This window comes from Opisthocomus hoazin, chromosome 2, assembly GCF_030867145.1.
Source record: "Opisthocomus hoazin isolate bOpiHoa1 chromosome 2, bOpiHoa1.hap1, whole genome shotgun sequence".
Taxonomy (NCBI): Eukaryota; Metazoa; Chordata; class Aves; order Opisthocomiformes; family Opisthocomidae; genus Opisthocomus; species Opisthocomus hoazin.
The window spans coordinates 70,422,747-70,440,124 of NC_134415.1; the positions used below are offsets into that span (position 1 = coordinate 70,422,747).

A 17,378-nucleotide genomic window follows, 5' to 3' on the forward strand; every position below is an offset into this window, starting at 1 on the left:
AGGGACAGCTGGAGAGGGGGCAGCTGCTCTCCCCTGAGCTTACCCTGCCGCAAGGCCTACATATGTGTGTATATATCTACATGCAATATATAAAACCATACATACATATATGGATATTTTATACGTGTGTTCACATGTGTGTGTGCACACACGTGTATCTGTATGTACAGTGTATTTGTGTGTACATATTATGTGTGTAAATGTATGTATAGATGTCCCCATGTATGTATACGCTGGGCACCTTATTCCATACGGGAATTCCCGGCCCGGACACCCAGCCTCCCCCCGGCCGGAGCAAAGCGCCAGGCCAGGGCCCCCGCCAAGGCAGCGCTTTCGGGGGCTGCGGCAGAGCCCAGAGCTCGGCCGGACCTGCCAGCTGCTGCGGGAGGAGCGGGAAGGTCCCCAGCCCAAGCAAGGCTTCCCCCCAGCCGCTCGGTGCCCGGCGCTCACGCAGACACGCACGGACACGGATGGGTCCCGCGCCCCCCCACGCACACCCGCCAGGTGGGAACGCTCCCTCCTGGGAGGGCAGGCGAAGGGAAAGCAAGCCCTGCTTTCTGCTTGTCTTTGTCTCTGTTTGGGAAAGCGACAAGGTCTGGAGAGCCCGTGGTTGGCGGGGGTCCCGCCGGCTCCCGGCGCGGACGGCGGCGGGGAACAAAGGACAGCCCCGTCACCGTCCCGCTGCCGGTGCGGACGGCGCCCGGCGGCCCTGCCCGGGCAGGGGACGCTAAATAATTGATCAGGATCGATGGCCGGGATGCGTCGGGAAGGGAAACCGGGCTCTGCCCTCGCAGGCAGCCGGCCCCTTCCCCCGCCGGCGCCGCGATCCGCGCCCACCGCGGGCAGAGAGAGACGGGCACGCAGCTCAGCCTTCAGGCCTGGGCGGGGTTCTTGCCGTTGAATCTTTTCTTTTCTCTTCCCTCCGCTGCTTTTCTCCCTCCCTCCCTCCCTTCCCCCCCCCCCTTCCCCCCCCTCCCTCCCGTCTCCCAGGCCCAGTGAGGTCAGCTCATGAATATCGCTTCATTTTCCTGAGAGGCTCTGGCAGCGCCGGTACCTCGTGTGTGCGGGTCCCGGCCCCCTGTGCACGCGTTTCGCCAGCCCGGCGGCGGACAAAGTGGTGGTGAGTAACGCGGCTGCTTCAGGTTCAAGCCTTTTTTTTTTTTTTTCTTTTTCCCTTTTTTTTCCTTTTCAACCTTTTTTTTTCTTTTTCCTTTTTTTTTTCTTTTTTTTTTTTTTTTTAATTTTATTTTTCCCTTTATTTTTTTTCCCCTCCGAAAAGGGAATGTTACTCGGGATTCAGATGCAACTAACGCGCCAGGCATGAAGGGGGACCTGCGAAAATCCTCCCGCGCCTTTCAAACCGGGACAAAAGTGCTCCCAAACCCTGAGCCGCGGGTGGGAACTGGGATCTGGGAGAGGGAGAGGCGGGCGCCCGGCGAAGGGCGGGGGGGCCGGGGCCGGGGCCGGGGGGAGCCCTGCCCGAAGCCCCCCCCGGGCAGCAGAGATCCCCTCGCCGGCGGGCAGGTGGAGCCGCCGGGCTCTTCCCTTTTGTTGCTGCCGTTTATTTGTGCGTTTTTCCGCCCGGGCAGCCGCTCCCGGCAGGAAAACCGGCGGAGACGGCGCGTCCCGGCGCCACGTGGGTTCGCCTCTGGGGAGGGGGTTGCGTGGCGGAGCTCGGGGAGGACGGAGGTTTCGGACTTGGGCCCAAACGGGGCTTTCTTTGTGCGAGTGGAAAGGAAGCAAATGCAAAATAAAATCAGCCAAGCGAGCCGCAGGCGGTGGCCTGTCCTGGAGCTGGGGGCACGCGGGGTGCGGGTTGTGCTCCGCGCAGGTCGCGGCCGAGCCTGGGGACTGTGCTGCAGTGAAACTTCCCGGAGAGACCCAGGTATAGCGTAGGGCTCCCGACTGCTGTTGTTGATTTCATTTTGAGCAGTGGGTAAGAGGCAGAGTAATGGGTGAGGTGCCGGATCTGAGCCGAGTCCTGGCTTTTGGCGGTTTCTCCAGGTCTGAATTTCGAGAGCGACACTCTGTACCTGTGCAGGTCTGAACAACAGCAGTTTGGGAATGCTGTTTGAGGTGGTTAACAGAGACGCAAAGCAAATCTTTTATGAAGTGCTGTGGTACGAGCATAAGTTTTGATAGGTTTACACGCCCGTGCTCCCATTTTACTAATTAATGCCTGCGAAGTGTTTGCCAGATTGTGTTCTTCTGAGCATTGGTTTCCAGTATATTGGTTAAACTCGCGGTGATGATGACAGTGCATTTGAGAGGAAACCTTGTGGCCCTGCCAGCGAGAGCAGAGCACACACAGCCTCATTGTCTCGTCTGCTCCAGGGAGTGAACCAATTGCCGGGGTAGGGTGTAATGTCTGCACCGACTTTGCCCAGTCGCTTCTCTTGCTTTATTCCCTGCTGTCGGAGGGAATGGTTAGGCCGCGTTAGGCGTGCTGTCGGTTCTACTTTTGGCCACGTTTTCCCTTTAAGGACAGTTGAATAAAGGCTATGTGAAAATAGCTGGTGTATCATAGCTATGATTTTCAGAATGTATTAAGGAACGACTTCGCAGCACGATACGGCTTTTAACAGCCCTTCTGAACGGTCTGTTGTGACCACGAGAAACTCAGTTCTGTCACTACGGGGAGGGATTGCCTCCCGAGCACCCTTGGGTGACGGCCGGATGGCAGCTGGCGCCGGGTTCGGGTGCCTCCCGCGCCGCCTCCGCGCTGAGAGCCCGCCGGGGGCCGCGCCCCGGCCCGGCGCCGGCACCGTCGGCAGCGAACCGAGCCGGTGCCCGGCCCCGGCAGCGCCTCCGGAGACCGGGCTGGGACGGATCCGGGTCTAGCAGCAGGCCGAAGGGCCCCTTTCCTGGGGGGCCCGGGATTCCCGAGTGTCGGAGGCCGGGCCTTGCTCAGGAGGAGTCGCTGTCAAAGCCGCGGGGGAAACCCGCCGCCGCTTCCACGTGTGCGGCCCTTCCCGCAGCGGCCGCTCCCCACCGCTGCGCGACAGGCGCCCGGCCCGGGGGAGGGCGGGCGAGGGGAAGGCTGGGCGCGCGTGGGAATGGTTCGCCACCGGGGATGGGGGGACGGGGGACGGGGACGTCCCCAGAGGCGAGCGGAGCGGGACCTGGCCTCAGCCTTCAGCCCGGGGCGGGCGCTCCCTGCCCGCCGCTCTGCCCGCGGGGCCGGGCTCGGGAGCGGCCGCTGCGGGAGGCAGGGAGCGGGCGGGCCGGCCGCCGGCGTTGCCGGGGAGCCCCGTCTCCCCGCCGCCCGCGGGCTGTCCGCCTCGTCCCCGTCCCCGCCCCGACCGCCTTCTCCGCTTCTCCCCCCCCTCCAGCTCCCAGGGCGGCGGCGGCGGCGGAGGACGGCGCCGGTGATGGACGTCTCCCCGCGATAGCCGCCGCCATGAGCCAGCCGCCTGCAGGGGGCGCCGCCGCCGAGCCTCGCCTCCATCCCGAGGGCAGCAGCGGCAGGAAGCAGCCGCGAGCCTCCTCTCCGGCCCGCGCCCGCGACAGCGCCCCGCGCCCGCCGCCCGCCGCCGCCGCCGCCGCCCGAGCCCCGCCCGCCGCCGCCGCCGCCGCCGCCGCCGCCGCCGCCGCCAAGGCCGCCTCAGCGCGGCCCCCGCCGGGCCCGGCCCCCAGAGCCGCCCGCGGCCGCGCCGCCGAGAAGCCGCCGCGCGTCGCGGGGCAGCCGGGAGCTGTCCAGGCCGGCGCCGGTGCTGAACCGCCGCCCGCCGCTGGCGGGAGAGGAGCCGCCGCCGAGGAGCCGCCGCCGCGCGCCGCCGAGGAGGCGCCCCCTGCAGGCGGCGGCGGCGGCGGCGAGGGGGAGCGGGAGGGGGCGGCGGCGCCGCAGCCGCCGCCGCCGCCCAAGCAGTGGCGGGGGAAAGCGGGGCGGTCTCCGCTGAAGGGCGCGGGGGAGGCGGCCCCGGCGCCTCCATCTTCCTCGGGCGCCGGGAAGGGCCGCGGAGCGGCGGGCGGCGGCGGCGGGTTCTGGAGGGAGGGATGCCTGCAGAGTGAGCTCATCCAGTTCCACCTCAGGAAGGGGCTGGCGGCGGCCGCCCAGATGCAGACCAAGGGCAGCAACCACGGCAGCGGCGGCGGCGCCGCCTCCGCCTCCTCCCCCTCCGCCTCCGCGGCCGCCGCCCCGGCCGAGCCTCCCCCGGCCGCCTCCGCCTCCTCGCCCACCGCCATGGCGGCGGCCGGGCCGGAGGGGCTGCGGCAGGGCGAGGCGGGCGGCGGCGGCGGCCCCGAGGGCGCCCTGAGCCCGCAGCTGCGGGAGGAGATGCAGGAGGAGATGGAGAAGCTGCGGGAGGAGAACGAGAGCCTCAAGGTGAGGGGCCGGGGCGGCGGGAAGGTGGGGGGACGGGGGGGGGGGGACGGGGACCGGGGCCGGCAGAGCCAAGATGGCCCCGTGGCGGGGCGTGCGGGCAGGGGGACTCCTCCGCTTCCTTGCGGTGGTTTTAACGAGCCGGGGTGCGCCGAGCTGGTGTCCCTGCGGGGAGGAGCTCCATGTTGGCCGCCTTCCCTCGTCCGTGCTGACATCTGTGCTTTTGACCCACCTGTTGCGTCCCCGTCCCCTGCTGGCCCCGGCGCCAGAACGAGATCGATGAGCTGAGGACGGAGATGGACGAGATGAGAGACAGCTTCTTCGAGGAGGACGCTTGCCAGCTGCAAGAAATGCGCCACGAACTGGAGCGAGCCAACAAGAACTGCCGGATCCTTCAGTACCGGCTGCGCAAGGCCGAGCGCAAGAGGCTCCGCTACGCCCAGACCGGCGAGATCGACGGCGAGCTCTTGCGCAGCATGGAGCAGGACCTCAAGGTACGGACGTGAGCGGGCGTCAGGGGGAGGGAGCGCCTCGGTCGGCGGCACCGGCGTGCTCTTGGTCCTCATGACTCAGGCGTTTCCATCCGTGCCGTCGTGCGCTCTGCACCCGATGCGGCTCACGGGGTGGCAACGGCCGAGCTTAGCTTGGTGACAGAAGCCCGTCGGCACGTGGGTGGGCTATTTCCAGCTTTAGCCCCATCATTTTTTGTAAAGTTAATGTGCAAGGAGTGACTCAGATACAAATTAGGGTCTAGACGTTCTGGATCTTTGATGATGAGTGCAAAACGTACCCTGCCACCGCAGAGTTAAACCCACCTGACGGAATCATCCCGCTGACTTTGAGGGGATTACTGTGCTCTTTAGTGAAGACTTCAGAGGACTGGTAGATTGAATTCTGGCGGAGTCACAGCATGAAATCCTGACTCCGTTGGTCGGTGTGAAACCTGCTGTTTTCTTCACTGAAGGCAGGATCTTCTACCTCCACCCGAAACCACAGACACATCAAATTTCAATGCGTGAGAAACAGTATTGAATCCATAATGTCTGCATGAACTGCAGCCCATTATTGAGGAAGAGTTTCCGTCCTGGTTTAAAGATTGTTGTTGGTAAAATATCCATGGTCTCCATTCTAGGTTGGTCCAGTTACAGAAAAGAACCCCTTTCCTGTGCTACTTGGAAGCTGTTTAATTTCTGCTTCCATCCACTAGGCTTTGATAAGGCTCCTACTTAATCAGGACTCCTAAACTTTTTCCAGTTGACAGGTCTCCCTCCATTTCTCGTGGAAGTGGAGACCTCCGTAGTGCAACATTTGTCCTCTGTGTAGGACTAGTTACCCACGGCTTGCTGGATTCGGTGGGCTGCAGCTGAAGATCCTAAATTAATACATGATCAGGTGCAAGGTCGTTCTTACACTTCTTTCCGATAAGTATAATGGATTGAGAGTCTGTTATTCCCAGGCCTGCTTTGCAGGCTTGGATCATCTTTTCTGGAAATTTTCCAGCTTGGCATCGTTCCTATTAAAATGTGGACAGCAGTCCGAGACACGTTTCAGGAATTTTCTCACTAGTGTAACTGAAAAAGCCAATATCCTTCTCTGTATTTCTATTTGATATTCCTTTCCTGTGCGGATTCAAAAACCACGTTTGCTGTTGTGGCCGTGACAGTTCTGTGAGTACAGAGCTGTTCACGTGGCTCTTGGCAAGAGAGCGTCTGCCTGGTCGGAAGCGAAATGACCCCTTTGTCGGCGATCAGATGGGCTTGCTGATCGCAGCAAGGGGCATTTTGCGCACTCAGAATGGCGCTTAGGTGAATAGATGAGCCACGCATCTTTGCAGGCAGAATTTGAACGTGAGCCTTCGCGTCCCAAGCGAATGTGGTGGCTCCAGCTCACAGGGTTGGTTTCTTTGTTGGCTCAGTGTTGCTTTGCGTTAGCGAGTAACTCACACGCAGGGACTGGGAGGGAAATGGTGAGGGCACCTCTGGCGAGGTGCTCGCCTGCGGCATAGGAGATAGGAGCTGAGGCCTTACGCTGGGCTGGACAAAGGGCTCACCTTAGTTAGGATTTCTCCCATGTCCAACCCAATAACCGTACAACGGTCTATTTGGAAAGGAATAGTGTTTTGGCAAAGCGTTCCCACAGATCATGAGTGTGTGCTTCTTTGGAGTTGGGATGAATGTCCAACGCTAGATTTCTGCCTGATTGAATTCCAGGTGCTGGCTAACCAGAATTGTAACTCATGTGCGATTCTCTGCAGTGTTCCCAAGTCCTCCTCTGAAGAATTTATATCCAAAATAATCTTGTCCATTTGGCATGGCTAATAAATATATCAGGGGACTTAATCCTTCAGAGATGCCGTCTTGCATTTAGCTGTATTAAAATGCATCTTGCTTAAGTGAGTCCCATTTCCCAGATGATCTAGAATGCTCTGTAGGATTTCCCTGCATTAATTGCCATGCCATCAAATCTTGTGTCAAAAAATCACTACTGGTAATGACTTTGTTATGTTGTTGTATTTACTGACACAGACTGTGTCTATGGACCAAGGGCAGATTCTGATAGGATGCTGTTAAAAATGTCCCCCATGATTTTCCATTTACTTTGGTTGGACGACCAGATGAGCAGTTTAATACCGAGTGTAGGAAAAGACATCAAGATACAGCCCTGTGGTGTGATTCTCAGCTCATCCTGCAGTCTCTTTGGAGTATGTTTATAATTGAAATTCCTCTCCACTCTCTGATGGGCGTTACGTGTCTTGAGTGTGCGTGCAGAGGGGGAGGTTGCTGAACGATCGTGTGCTACACTGCAGCGTTGTATCTGTAGTTCACACACACTGGCTTTCTTGTCGGGGGAGGCTGAGTCACTAGCTGCTGCTGTTTGCTGATAGATTGGATTCTTCTAGACTGCTTGCTTGCAATTATTGTTTTTTTCTTTAGAGTTTTAGTATGTCAAAGAGAGTTCTTTGACATAAAAACATAAAGATCGTTCTAGTGAAAGCCATAAAGGGTAGCTCTCTGAGCTCCCCTAGCTAAAGCTAAGAAGGATTAATTATACTTTCCAATGTTCTAAAAAAAGCAGGAAATTAGGCTTTTCAAACTACGTCTCTAAATCACCATCATAACAGTGATTAGTGTATATTTAAATATTTTTGGTGCACGGTTATAATTTCTGGTGGTTTCACAAAATACAATGCAAGTGGCTTGAATGGCAAAATTCTCATTACTTTACTTGAAGAAGAGGAGTTAGATTTTGACATGTGCCTTTTAACTTTATTCCTGTGAAAATGCATTAAAAAAAGAGACAAAAGCAAAAACCTTAGCGTTCACTTTCATGTAAAATACTGGACATCATTTGGGTCAACAACAGGTCAGTAAGCATGTTGCTTGTTCCTATTTTACTCTTTAAATTAGCCAATAGTAGCAAATGCCAGATAATTAGATTAACTGTCCAGGCAGGACAAAGAAACCAGCAGGGTCGAAATAAAGATGTGTCCGTTTGTGGTCCTGTACAAGGCACAGGTGCGGTTGGCCTGGAGAAGGTGGGCCCTGCTTATAGATGCTTCTGTATGTCAAGTATGCGAAGGGCGTCCACCTCAGTGCATTGAAAAACATAAGCTAGCAGTTGTTGAGGGAAAATAGAAGCTGCACCGTCTCCAGGAACAGCGAAGGTCCTGTTTCACTGTTGTCATAACTGAACCTAAGAAGGAGTTGGGGTTTCCTGTCTCATGTGGTTTCCAGTGAAGTCCATAGGAAGACTACACCATTTCTGGAAGGAATCGGCTTGAATTTTGAATCATTTAAAACTCTATCTGTGGATGTCCTTGTCTAAATTTCCTTTCCTACTGCTTCCATCAAAGCACTCGGAATTAACCTGTAAATGGTTTCTTAGGCACTAAGCACCGCAGCAGTAATTCTTCTTTTAATCTTTCTTTTGAAATATCATTTCGTTTAGGTTGCAAAAGATGTATCCGTGAGACTTCACCATGAGTTAGAAAATGTGGAAGAAAAACGTACTGTAACAGAAGATGAAAATGAAAAATTAAGACAGCAGCTTATAGAAGTCGAAATTGCCAAACAAGCACTACAGAATGAACTGGAAAAAATGAAAGAGGTTAGTGTTGCTGTTTACTTCTACACAGTATTTGAAGTTCTCAAATTCTTACGGCTGAACTAACTGGTTTTCTTCCTATAACTTGTTTTGGGGGCAAGAAATATGGCAGACAAAAATTGAAAGTTGCAAAGAGTGCGAAAGTACAGTTTGGTGATTGGGAAGCTGAGAACAAACTAAAATATTCAGTGTTTCCTAGGCGAAACAGAAATCAAAGTGTGGCTTTGTTTGTCCTGTACAAGGAGGGAGACATGGAACCGGTGGTAACAGAGTTCAAAGGCTTTGAGACATTGTACTTACCGTAAGATACATGCGGGAAGCGTGCTGAAGGAGTCAGAGGCATCTAACTTTGGAGGTGATGTTCCCCACATGTTTTTACAAAGACCGGTATTTTTTCCTTGCCCACTACTGCTAGGGACTAGCAGGCACACTGAGACCGGAGATCTAGAATCATAGAATCGTAGAATAGCTTTTGGGTTGGAAGGGACCTTTAAAGTTCATCTAGTCCAACCCCCCTGCAATGAGCAGAGACGTCTTCAACTGGGACCCCTGTCCAACCTGACCTTGAATGTATCCAGGGATGGGGCATCTACCACCCATCTGGGCAACCTGGTCCAGTGCCTCACCACACTCATAGTAAAGAATCTCTTTTTTGTATCTAATATAAATCTACCATCTTTCAATTTAAAACCATTACCTCTTGTCGTGTCACTGCATGCCCTGCTAAAAAGTCCCTCTCCAGCTTTCTTGTAGGCCCCCTTCAAGTACTGCAAAGCTGCTATAAGGTGTTTCTAGAGCTTTGTCTTCTCCAGGCTGAACAGCCCCAACTCTCTCAGCCTTTCCTCACAGGAGAGGTGCTCCAGCCCTCTGATAATTTTTGTGGCCTCCTCTGGACCTGCTCCAACAGGTCCATGTCTTTCCTGCGCTGGGGGCTCCAGAGCTGGACGCAGGACTCCAGGTGAGGTCACACCAGAGGGAAGTAGAGGGGCAGAATCACCTCCCTCGACCTGCTGGCCACGCTTCTCTAGATGCAGCCCAGGATACAGCTGACCTTCTGGTCTGTGAGTGCACATTATTAGCTCACGTCCAGTTTTTCATCCACCAGCACCCCCAAGTCCTCCTTGGCAGGACTGCTCTCAAACCCCTCATCCGCTAGCCTGTATTGATACTGGGGATTACCCCGACCCAGGTTCGTCTAGCCACCTCCCCATCTTGTTCAGTCATGCTCTTTGGAGTACAGGGAACTGGGAGACTCTACCTGGCCTTTCAGGCTAAGCATAATTTTGCATTGTATCTAATTCATCTTCAAAATTACCCCATATATCATTATATAGATGCGAGATACTGTGCCATTAACTAAGCAGAAAATTGTATTGCGGCAGTAATAGTCTGGCCAACAGAGATAACAAAGCATGCAGTAAAAAAGAGAAACTATTGACTGAGAATGACTTCTCGGAACAGATTTTAGAAACAGCTCTCCATTTCAGTGTTTAAAATTCAGTGAATGCCACTGATTTTCACTCTTAGTAATATTTCCTAGCAGGAATGCCAATGTCTACTTTGGTCTTGTGTGAAGCAGAAGAGATGTATTTCAGCTGTTAAGAAAGGCAGGACATTTTCTGTTGTGTGAGAAGTTACAGTACTTTTAGGAACTGCAAGTGCTTACTTTAAGTGATGTAGTATTAAAAATATTCATACGTTTTCTTTACAGGAACTGAATTTCAAACATGTTAGTAGAGGACTGACAGGGGGTTTTTCTGCCTTCAACTGCTTTTCCAGATAGTTGCTGAAAAAGGCATGAAATCTGAGCCTTATTCAGCTTCCCTCTCCTCTACCTCAGACGTTCTTCTGTTTTCACTCTAATTTCTGCCATCAGATACAACTCAGTTTCCAGAACCATCTTCTTTGTGAGAGCATGGTCTTTCTGTAATTATCCTTACAACTTGTTGTTAAGCTTGGCTTTACTCCAAATTTTCCATTATTCTTGTCCATTCAGACTCTACTTTCTAGTAGATTCCTGGATCCTTTCCTCCTGCCCTGTGGCAGGTTGTACCACAGTAAGCTTCTTTTGCCTTGCTTCTTCTTATGGATCTTCACGTTACAATGATGTGTAGTGGCTGTTTAATAGCTTACGCTCTTTGGGAGCTGTGTACCTGCAGGAAATTAACCCAATAAATTGACTTCTTTGCCTCTGTCATCAGTAGTCACTTTGTCCTTATGCTGATTCTTCCCACTGTCCCACTACACTGAACCATGGTTCTGCTGCTCTCCCACTGCTCTCTGCTTCTTTCTTTAGCTTAGGTGTTTGCCCCTTTCTGTCTGTTGTGGTTTAACCCGGCAACCCCAGAGAGATGGGGAGGAGAATCGACAAAAAATAAAACTCATGGGTTGAGATAATGACAGTTTAATAAGACAAAAAAAAGAAAGAATAATAGCAATAATAAAGAATAAAGAATATGCAAAACAAGCGATACACAATACAATTTTTCCCATCACCTGGTGACCAATTGTGCAGCTTGTCCCTGAGCAGCAATTGTGGAACTCGTGGAACTCGCCGAACTCGCCAATTCCTGCCTCCCCCGGCCAACCCCCACTTACACACTGAGCATGACATCTATGGTATGGAATATTTCTGTTGACCATCTTGGGTTAGCTGCCTGGCTATGCTCCCTCCCAGCTCTCGTACACCTGTTCATTAGCTGAACATGGGAAACAGTAAAAAGGTCCTTTATTTTCTTAGTGACAACTAAAAACATCAGTGTATTATCAACATTCTTCTCATACTAAATCCAAAACCCAGCAGCTACAGGGAAGAGAATTGACTCTATCCCAGCCAAAACCAGGACGCTTGTCTTTGCTGTTGGGATCAGTGGAAGGATATGTGAGACTCCAGAAGAAAGGAAAGTGTCGTGTTTAAGCTAGGGGCTCCTCTGCACGACACTGTTTACATGAAGCTGAAACAGATGGGTGATTCCCATTGACACAGAATGGGCACTGAGCCAGAAAGGAAAAATGCAGTAAGACTTTACACCAGAGCAGAGGTGGAGTGGACAAAGAGTCAGAATTACATCCTTTTACTAAACTGCAGAGGAGAACTGCCATGCCCAGTCATTGTACACGTCATCATAATTAGGCAGGAGTTCTCATTTATGTATTTCAAACGGGATACTGAGCCCCTTTCAGTAGGAGAAGGCTGCTTGTCAGGCTAGTACTTTCAGCACAGCATGGGAGAAGCTGGAGGATGGTTGAGAAGGTGCAAGTCAGAGAAAAGCAAATTTGAAGAGCAGCCAAATTACTAGCCACATTGCAAGCATGCTGTGGCTTGGGGGACCAATGGAAGGATGCTGCTGAAGAATAGTAATTCTTACAAATGTGAAATTTAGAATTTGTGAAGAAGCTGTGAAAATGTTAACATGAAACAACCATGAAAACAGCCAAAAGCAGTCTGAAGTGCATTAGAATTTTTCTGTGACTAATACCTGTTCTTATTCTCTGGCAGTCAGAGGTTTCATGCATCTTAAATGTCATTGTCAGATAGTCATAATGTTTATTTTCTGTTTGCTTGTGAGTTATTGCCTCCAGTTTCAATGGTTTACAATCCTTTCTGATTTCAGTACAACCATTATAACCAATGTAACCTCCTGCTTAAGGAAGTTCTAGTCAGCATAAATAGGAAAGCAGAGTCAAGACCTTTTGTCTGGATTGTGATCTTCATTTTATTGAGCTTAGAATTAATGGGAGAGTTAACCCCCAAAGGCAGTGAGGCATTGCTATTTTACAGCATAATAACAGTGCTCAGAGTGTGTAATGACTGACTTCCGTACTTTTATATCATCAAATGTACTGCAAAAACACAAACCTTTCCATTCTTCTTAAAATCTATTTATTTATAACTGCCATGGGAAATTTATTCTTCTTATATAATGAACAGTGTGAGATAGCAGAGAATGATTAAAAGAATTAATATAAGATGCTGGAGGCAGAAGCAAAATTTTTTGTTAGGTAGTCTCTAGAGCAGGACCAAAGCCAAAGTTGTCTCTGTGTAGGTTCTATATTGTTTTAAAAAACATGGTAGACTTGACTGGAAACATGTATAAAAGATAAATGCTAGCAGGTGTGTTTGTGTAGAGACAAATCTAGAGTTGTCCAGTGAATGTTTGGGTGAATATAGACTTATGAATGTATTTGTCCATTAATATAGAGAGATAATTGCTGTTTGCGTTCTTGATTTGGAGTTTTTGAAAAAAATGATTACGATATATTCCATGAGAAATGGAAGTTGTTGTTGATGGCAGCAGAAGCTTGCAAGCATCCAGGATTTGGAAGGTGTTCCAGCAGCACATACTTTTTCTAACAGTTCCTTTTACTTTCAGTCCCCCAGCCTGCCACTATTTCGTTTAGTGTTATTCCTACATTCGTCCACCCAGAAATGCAAGACTTTTAATCTGCATTGTCAGGAATTTATTTTTAGCAACTGCTGCTGATTTCCTCTTTATTATTGGTTATTAATAATGGTAATGCTTTCTGGGAAGCTGAAAACAAAGTAAAGAAATCGTTTCCTAGAAGAAAGAAACCAGCTGTATCTAGATGTAATTTTTTCAGAAGTAAGAAAAAATTGTTAATGAGTTGTTATTCATTAATTAATCAATGTTCATTAACGTGTTGGTAACTGTTAGAGCCTAGCTAACTCTTGTAGAGCTTTTCATGGTCATAGTATGATCTAAGAATTCATTAATTTGATATAGCTGCCCAGTTAGCCGTGCTTTAGAGGGTTTGTTGTGAGACAAATGAAGTAGGGGGAAAATATGTTGGATGTACTGAACCCTGGGCTTTACAAATCCTCATTGCAATGCAGATATGTAATTGCAAAGGGCACAGTGTTTTTCAGAGAGAGATGTCTTTCTGGATAGAAATCGATTGCTCTGCTAGTGCTCTGAGCTGGTCAGATGCAAGACAGCTCAGTTCTTATGGCCATATTAGGGTGATGTTGTCAAGACACCATTTTCTTCTTCTAATCATAGGTTGTTAGCTCAGGCACAGAGCTTGCAATAATCGTGGCTACATGGCACAGGAACCAGAGATGTCTTTTGTCCCTGCAGTTCAGACTGCAGGCAGAGGAGTTTATGCCTCCCTACATGGGTCTGTGTTTTGCTGGAGTGGTGCCTGTCTTGTCAGTCAGTCTGTTTTGTACGCTGCATCGAAACGGAAGAAGGCAGCAGGGTTTGGGGAACTGGGCACTGGAGCTGGGAGAAGGAATCTGAATTCCGTTCCTCTTTTTGATACTAACCTGCTGTGGGACCACAGGAAAGTAATTACACTTTCCGGCTTACTCTTGCAACATTTGCCTGCCCTGTTTTATGCACAGATTGGCTCTCCATACATCTTTGAGTCATCAGGCTGCACAGAAATCAGACGGGTGACTGGAAATTTCACAACAAAAGCTGCCGTTAAAAAAAAACCAACCCCCAGACAACATCCCCACTCCCCTCCCCCCCCCAACCAAAAACTGGAGAGCTGTGAAAAGAACTGGTAAGGGATGATCCCGTCCTAGTCCCCTTGATCACCAACATGAGCTTGCCCTCTATGTATCTGATAAAAATCCAGTGTGCCTCCTTTCTTACAGTCCTTCATCTCTCTAAGCCCCTTCTTCTGCTGTTTAACCACAATCTCCTCCAGAGCTGGATGCAGGACTCCAAATGGGAGCAGAGAAGAGGGGCAGAATCACCTCTGTCACCCTGCTGGCCACGCTACTTTTGATTCTTTTGATTTTGTTTGGTTTTGATTATTTGATTTTTATTGGTTTTGATTGACGACTTCTAGTTATCTGAAAAATGCTTCATCTATTTCCGCTTATTCATCAAATGGTCTGTAGAAGAGACTCCAGAAGATGCCACCCATGCTTCTCTGTCCCCTCATTCTTACCCATAGCTCACAGCTGGCCCATCACCCATTACAAGGGAATGCTACATGCAAGTGAACTGCTCTTTTGTGTAGAGCACAACCCTTCTTCCTCACATTTAGAGTCCGTATCGATCCATGGCTGCATTCCAGGCATGTGAGCTATCCCGTCACGTCTCTTTGATCCCAGTGAGGTCATAGCTCTGCAAATCTTTGTGGGTTTCTAGCTTCTGTTTGTTGCCCATGCTACATGCTTACAAGTCACTGGAGATGGACACTTGGTTGTGCTGCTTTGAAAGGGAAAGTTTGAGTCTCCTACATCATACTGTCCCCCTTGCACTTCCTAATTGCACCTCACGTTTTCATTTCTCTTCAGAGTTTGAGCCTCATTTCAAACAGCTGGTGATGGAGGGAGTAGGGACAAGACAGAGAGAGAGATGAGACGCTAGTGGCCTGCTGGTGCACCTGATCAGCTTCTCAGGATCACTGTAGCAAGTGGTACTCTTGGAAGAGTTACAGTAATTTACTTGCTCCTGGCACCAGATGGCAGCAGGGGAGGATTTAATAGGTCTCTCACAAGCCCGGTTCCTTCCTGGATCTTTTGGAGGGCTCAAATACCAGGTCTATTATCAACATTTCTACTAAAAGTACCTCTAAGTAGAGGGTTTCTGTGATCTAGAAGCTCAGTTTGTTGCCTCATGAAAATTCAGTTTGCTTTGGTGAAAAGAACAACAGGATAATGAAGAGGCTTTTTTAGGAAGAGATGAGAAGCAAGTCTCTGCCTGAGTTTATACAGGAAAAAGCAAAAAAGTCCTCTGTCTCCAGGCATGGCTCGGTGATTCGCTAAGCGCCACATCCCTGTAGATGCAGAGCCCCAGTTACTTCTCTCAGACTTGCTTGTGTGAAGTTCTGTTACCTTTGGTATCCTGCCCAAATATTTTCTTCCTTTAAAAACAGTACTCAGCAGGGATGCTATTCATAATCTGTGAGGGTGTGATTCTGACATCTTTGCTCAGAGCACACTGCGATTTCATAGTGAGCAGCATAAACCAAGTTTGCTTCAGTTTAGTTCTTCGAATAGGAGAAAGAAATCATAGTGGAGAAATTAATCTCTGTTACAAAATCTGTTGTACTAATTCTCTGAAAATGCCGTGCCATAAACAGGAGAAAAATTATGTGCCTTTGAGAAGCAGTTTACACTTAAACCTCATAGAATTACATTTTAATTATGTATAAGCCATCAGCAATTCACGAGCCATTTGCTTCAAGAGAGTTTATCAAAACTGAAAATAAACAGCCTGATGGTCAATAATAATATAGTTCCAAAACATATGTAATAAGTAGTGAATGATTTCAAAAGAATAAATCTCCATAACTATCTTACTGTGAAGAGGCTTTGTGAGTAAAAATGCCTAGAGGGGATTTTTTTCAGAGAATCACTGAAGCTGGTATGCTGCTTTGTGGATTTCTATTGCATTGTCTTAAAATTTGCAGTGATGTGTAAAAGGAGTGGCAGGATTGCTTGCTAATGGGGAAGGAATAATGAAAGTGACACAGAGTGACAACTGTAGTGAAACAGAGTGTATCTGGAATATGTTTAAAACAGAAAAGATATTAACCATCACAAAACAGAGTTAAGTTTGATCAGTTCTTTTGAATCTGTAAACATAATGCTGCTACACTGGTTCGATGGGGTGTGGGAGTTCCTTCGTTGTGGTAGAGTGTTACCTTGTTTTCCTTCCTTTCTGTGAGGGACATCAGCAGCCTTAGATTTGCAAGTTCTCTTGTCAGAGTTGTTATGAATACTATGTACAGTCTTCAGGTAAAATCAGAGTCTCTTTGCAGTAAGCTCTATTTTAAAGAAAAAAGAGCAGTGACTATTTAAAAAAAAAGCTAACCAGAATGGAAGCACGGAATAAGAGCTGAGCTTCCAAACACATAGAAACTATGTTTTAGAGAAAGAATGTGAGTCCCTATATTCTGGTCTCAAGTCAGCACCTGAGACGCTTTTTCTACTTGGATAATATTTCTCAAAGTTGTTCTTTGCTACAGAATTGCTTCCATCAGTCAGAAACTATATTTGTAAAGTAAATCAGGCTGAGGAAGTGCCCACACACAGACAAGCGATTGCTAGCACATCCCTTGGACAGTTTTGGTCTGGGTCAGCTACCGCTGCTTCAGTGCTTGGGCATGATTTGGGGTCCAGCCTGGGTCAGAGCTGATTGACAGTTTGGATTTGGTCCTCCTTGTTTGCAAGGAAGCTGTAGGGAAGTTTAGCTATATTGTCATTGTAGCTGAAAGGAGACTGAATTATGGAGAGCCAGTTGGCATCAGGTCCTGAGAACAGTCCCTGACCATTTCATTTACTAGTGTAAAAACTAGGCAAAGGGTCTCTGACTTGGCATGCAGCCAGATGAGATGGCAAATGAGACACAGAACAGCAAGAACAGTCCATTGCTGACAAGTGAATTCCTACTGCTGAGAATTTCTGGCAAAGGGCAATCACCAGCAGTGACAAAGCCAACACAACTGGCATGGCCCAGTTGTCTGTGGGGGTAATGGATAGTGTGGTAACTATGGCTCAGATGGTGGATGGTAACTCGTTACCAGAGAAAATGATTTGTGAGCATGAACTCACAGTGGGGCAGGCTGGAAAAGATGTATCTCTGTTGCTACAGACTTTAGGGTATGGCTTCCTTGAGATCGAAAGGAGAAAGAAGGCCTTTTATATCTCATTACTGAAGCAGGCAATCTTGCCATGGACTTCAATATGGTCCTCAAAGTACGATACCACGTTAACAAATGGAGGAAAGTTTGGGAAATCCAATATTGCTTGGTTTATATTCAGTCATCTCCCAGTCATTTGTTGGCACTGTGCTGTTTGTAAGCCTGAGAAGTTTACTTATTTTCTAGGAAAAGACAAAGTTTTTAGGACTCTTTAATGGTCCTCAATCACAGAAGACAAGTTTTTTATTTTTGCACTTCCCAGTTTCAGTATTTCTTTGCTCAAATGGACATTCAAGTGTCCATATACATAATTTAGACACAGAGGTAC

At 49.5% G+C, this 17,378-nt stretch overlaps 1 protein-coding gene across 6 annotated transcripts in view; it reads left to right on the forward strand.

Moving 5' to 3' along the window:
* The first annotated feature begins 588 nt into the window (after positions 1–588).
* MTCL3 (MTCL family member 3) overlaps positions 589–17,378 on the forward strand; it is a 41,935-nt gene continuing 25,145 nt past the window's right edge. For all 6 annotated transcript variants that reach the window (XM_075414087.1, XM_075414084.1, XM_075414086.1 and 3 more), the window contains exons 1-4: positions 589–1,120; positions 3,333–4,324; positions 4,591–4,815; positions 8,270–8,428. In XM_075414087.1, the coding sequence (XP_075270202.1) occupies positions 3,401–4,324; positions 4,591–4,815; positions 8,270–8,428 (1,308 nt within the window). In that variant the 5' untranslated portion in view covers positions 589–1,120; positions 3,333–3,400. The remainder of the gene's footprint in view (positions 1,121–3,332; positions 4,325–4,590; positions 4,816–8,269; positions 8,429–17,378) is intronic.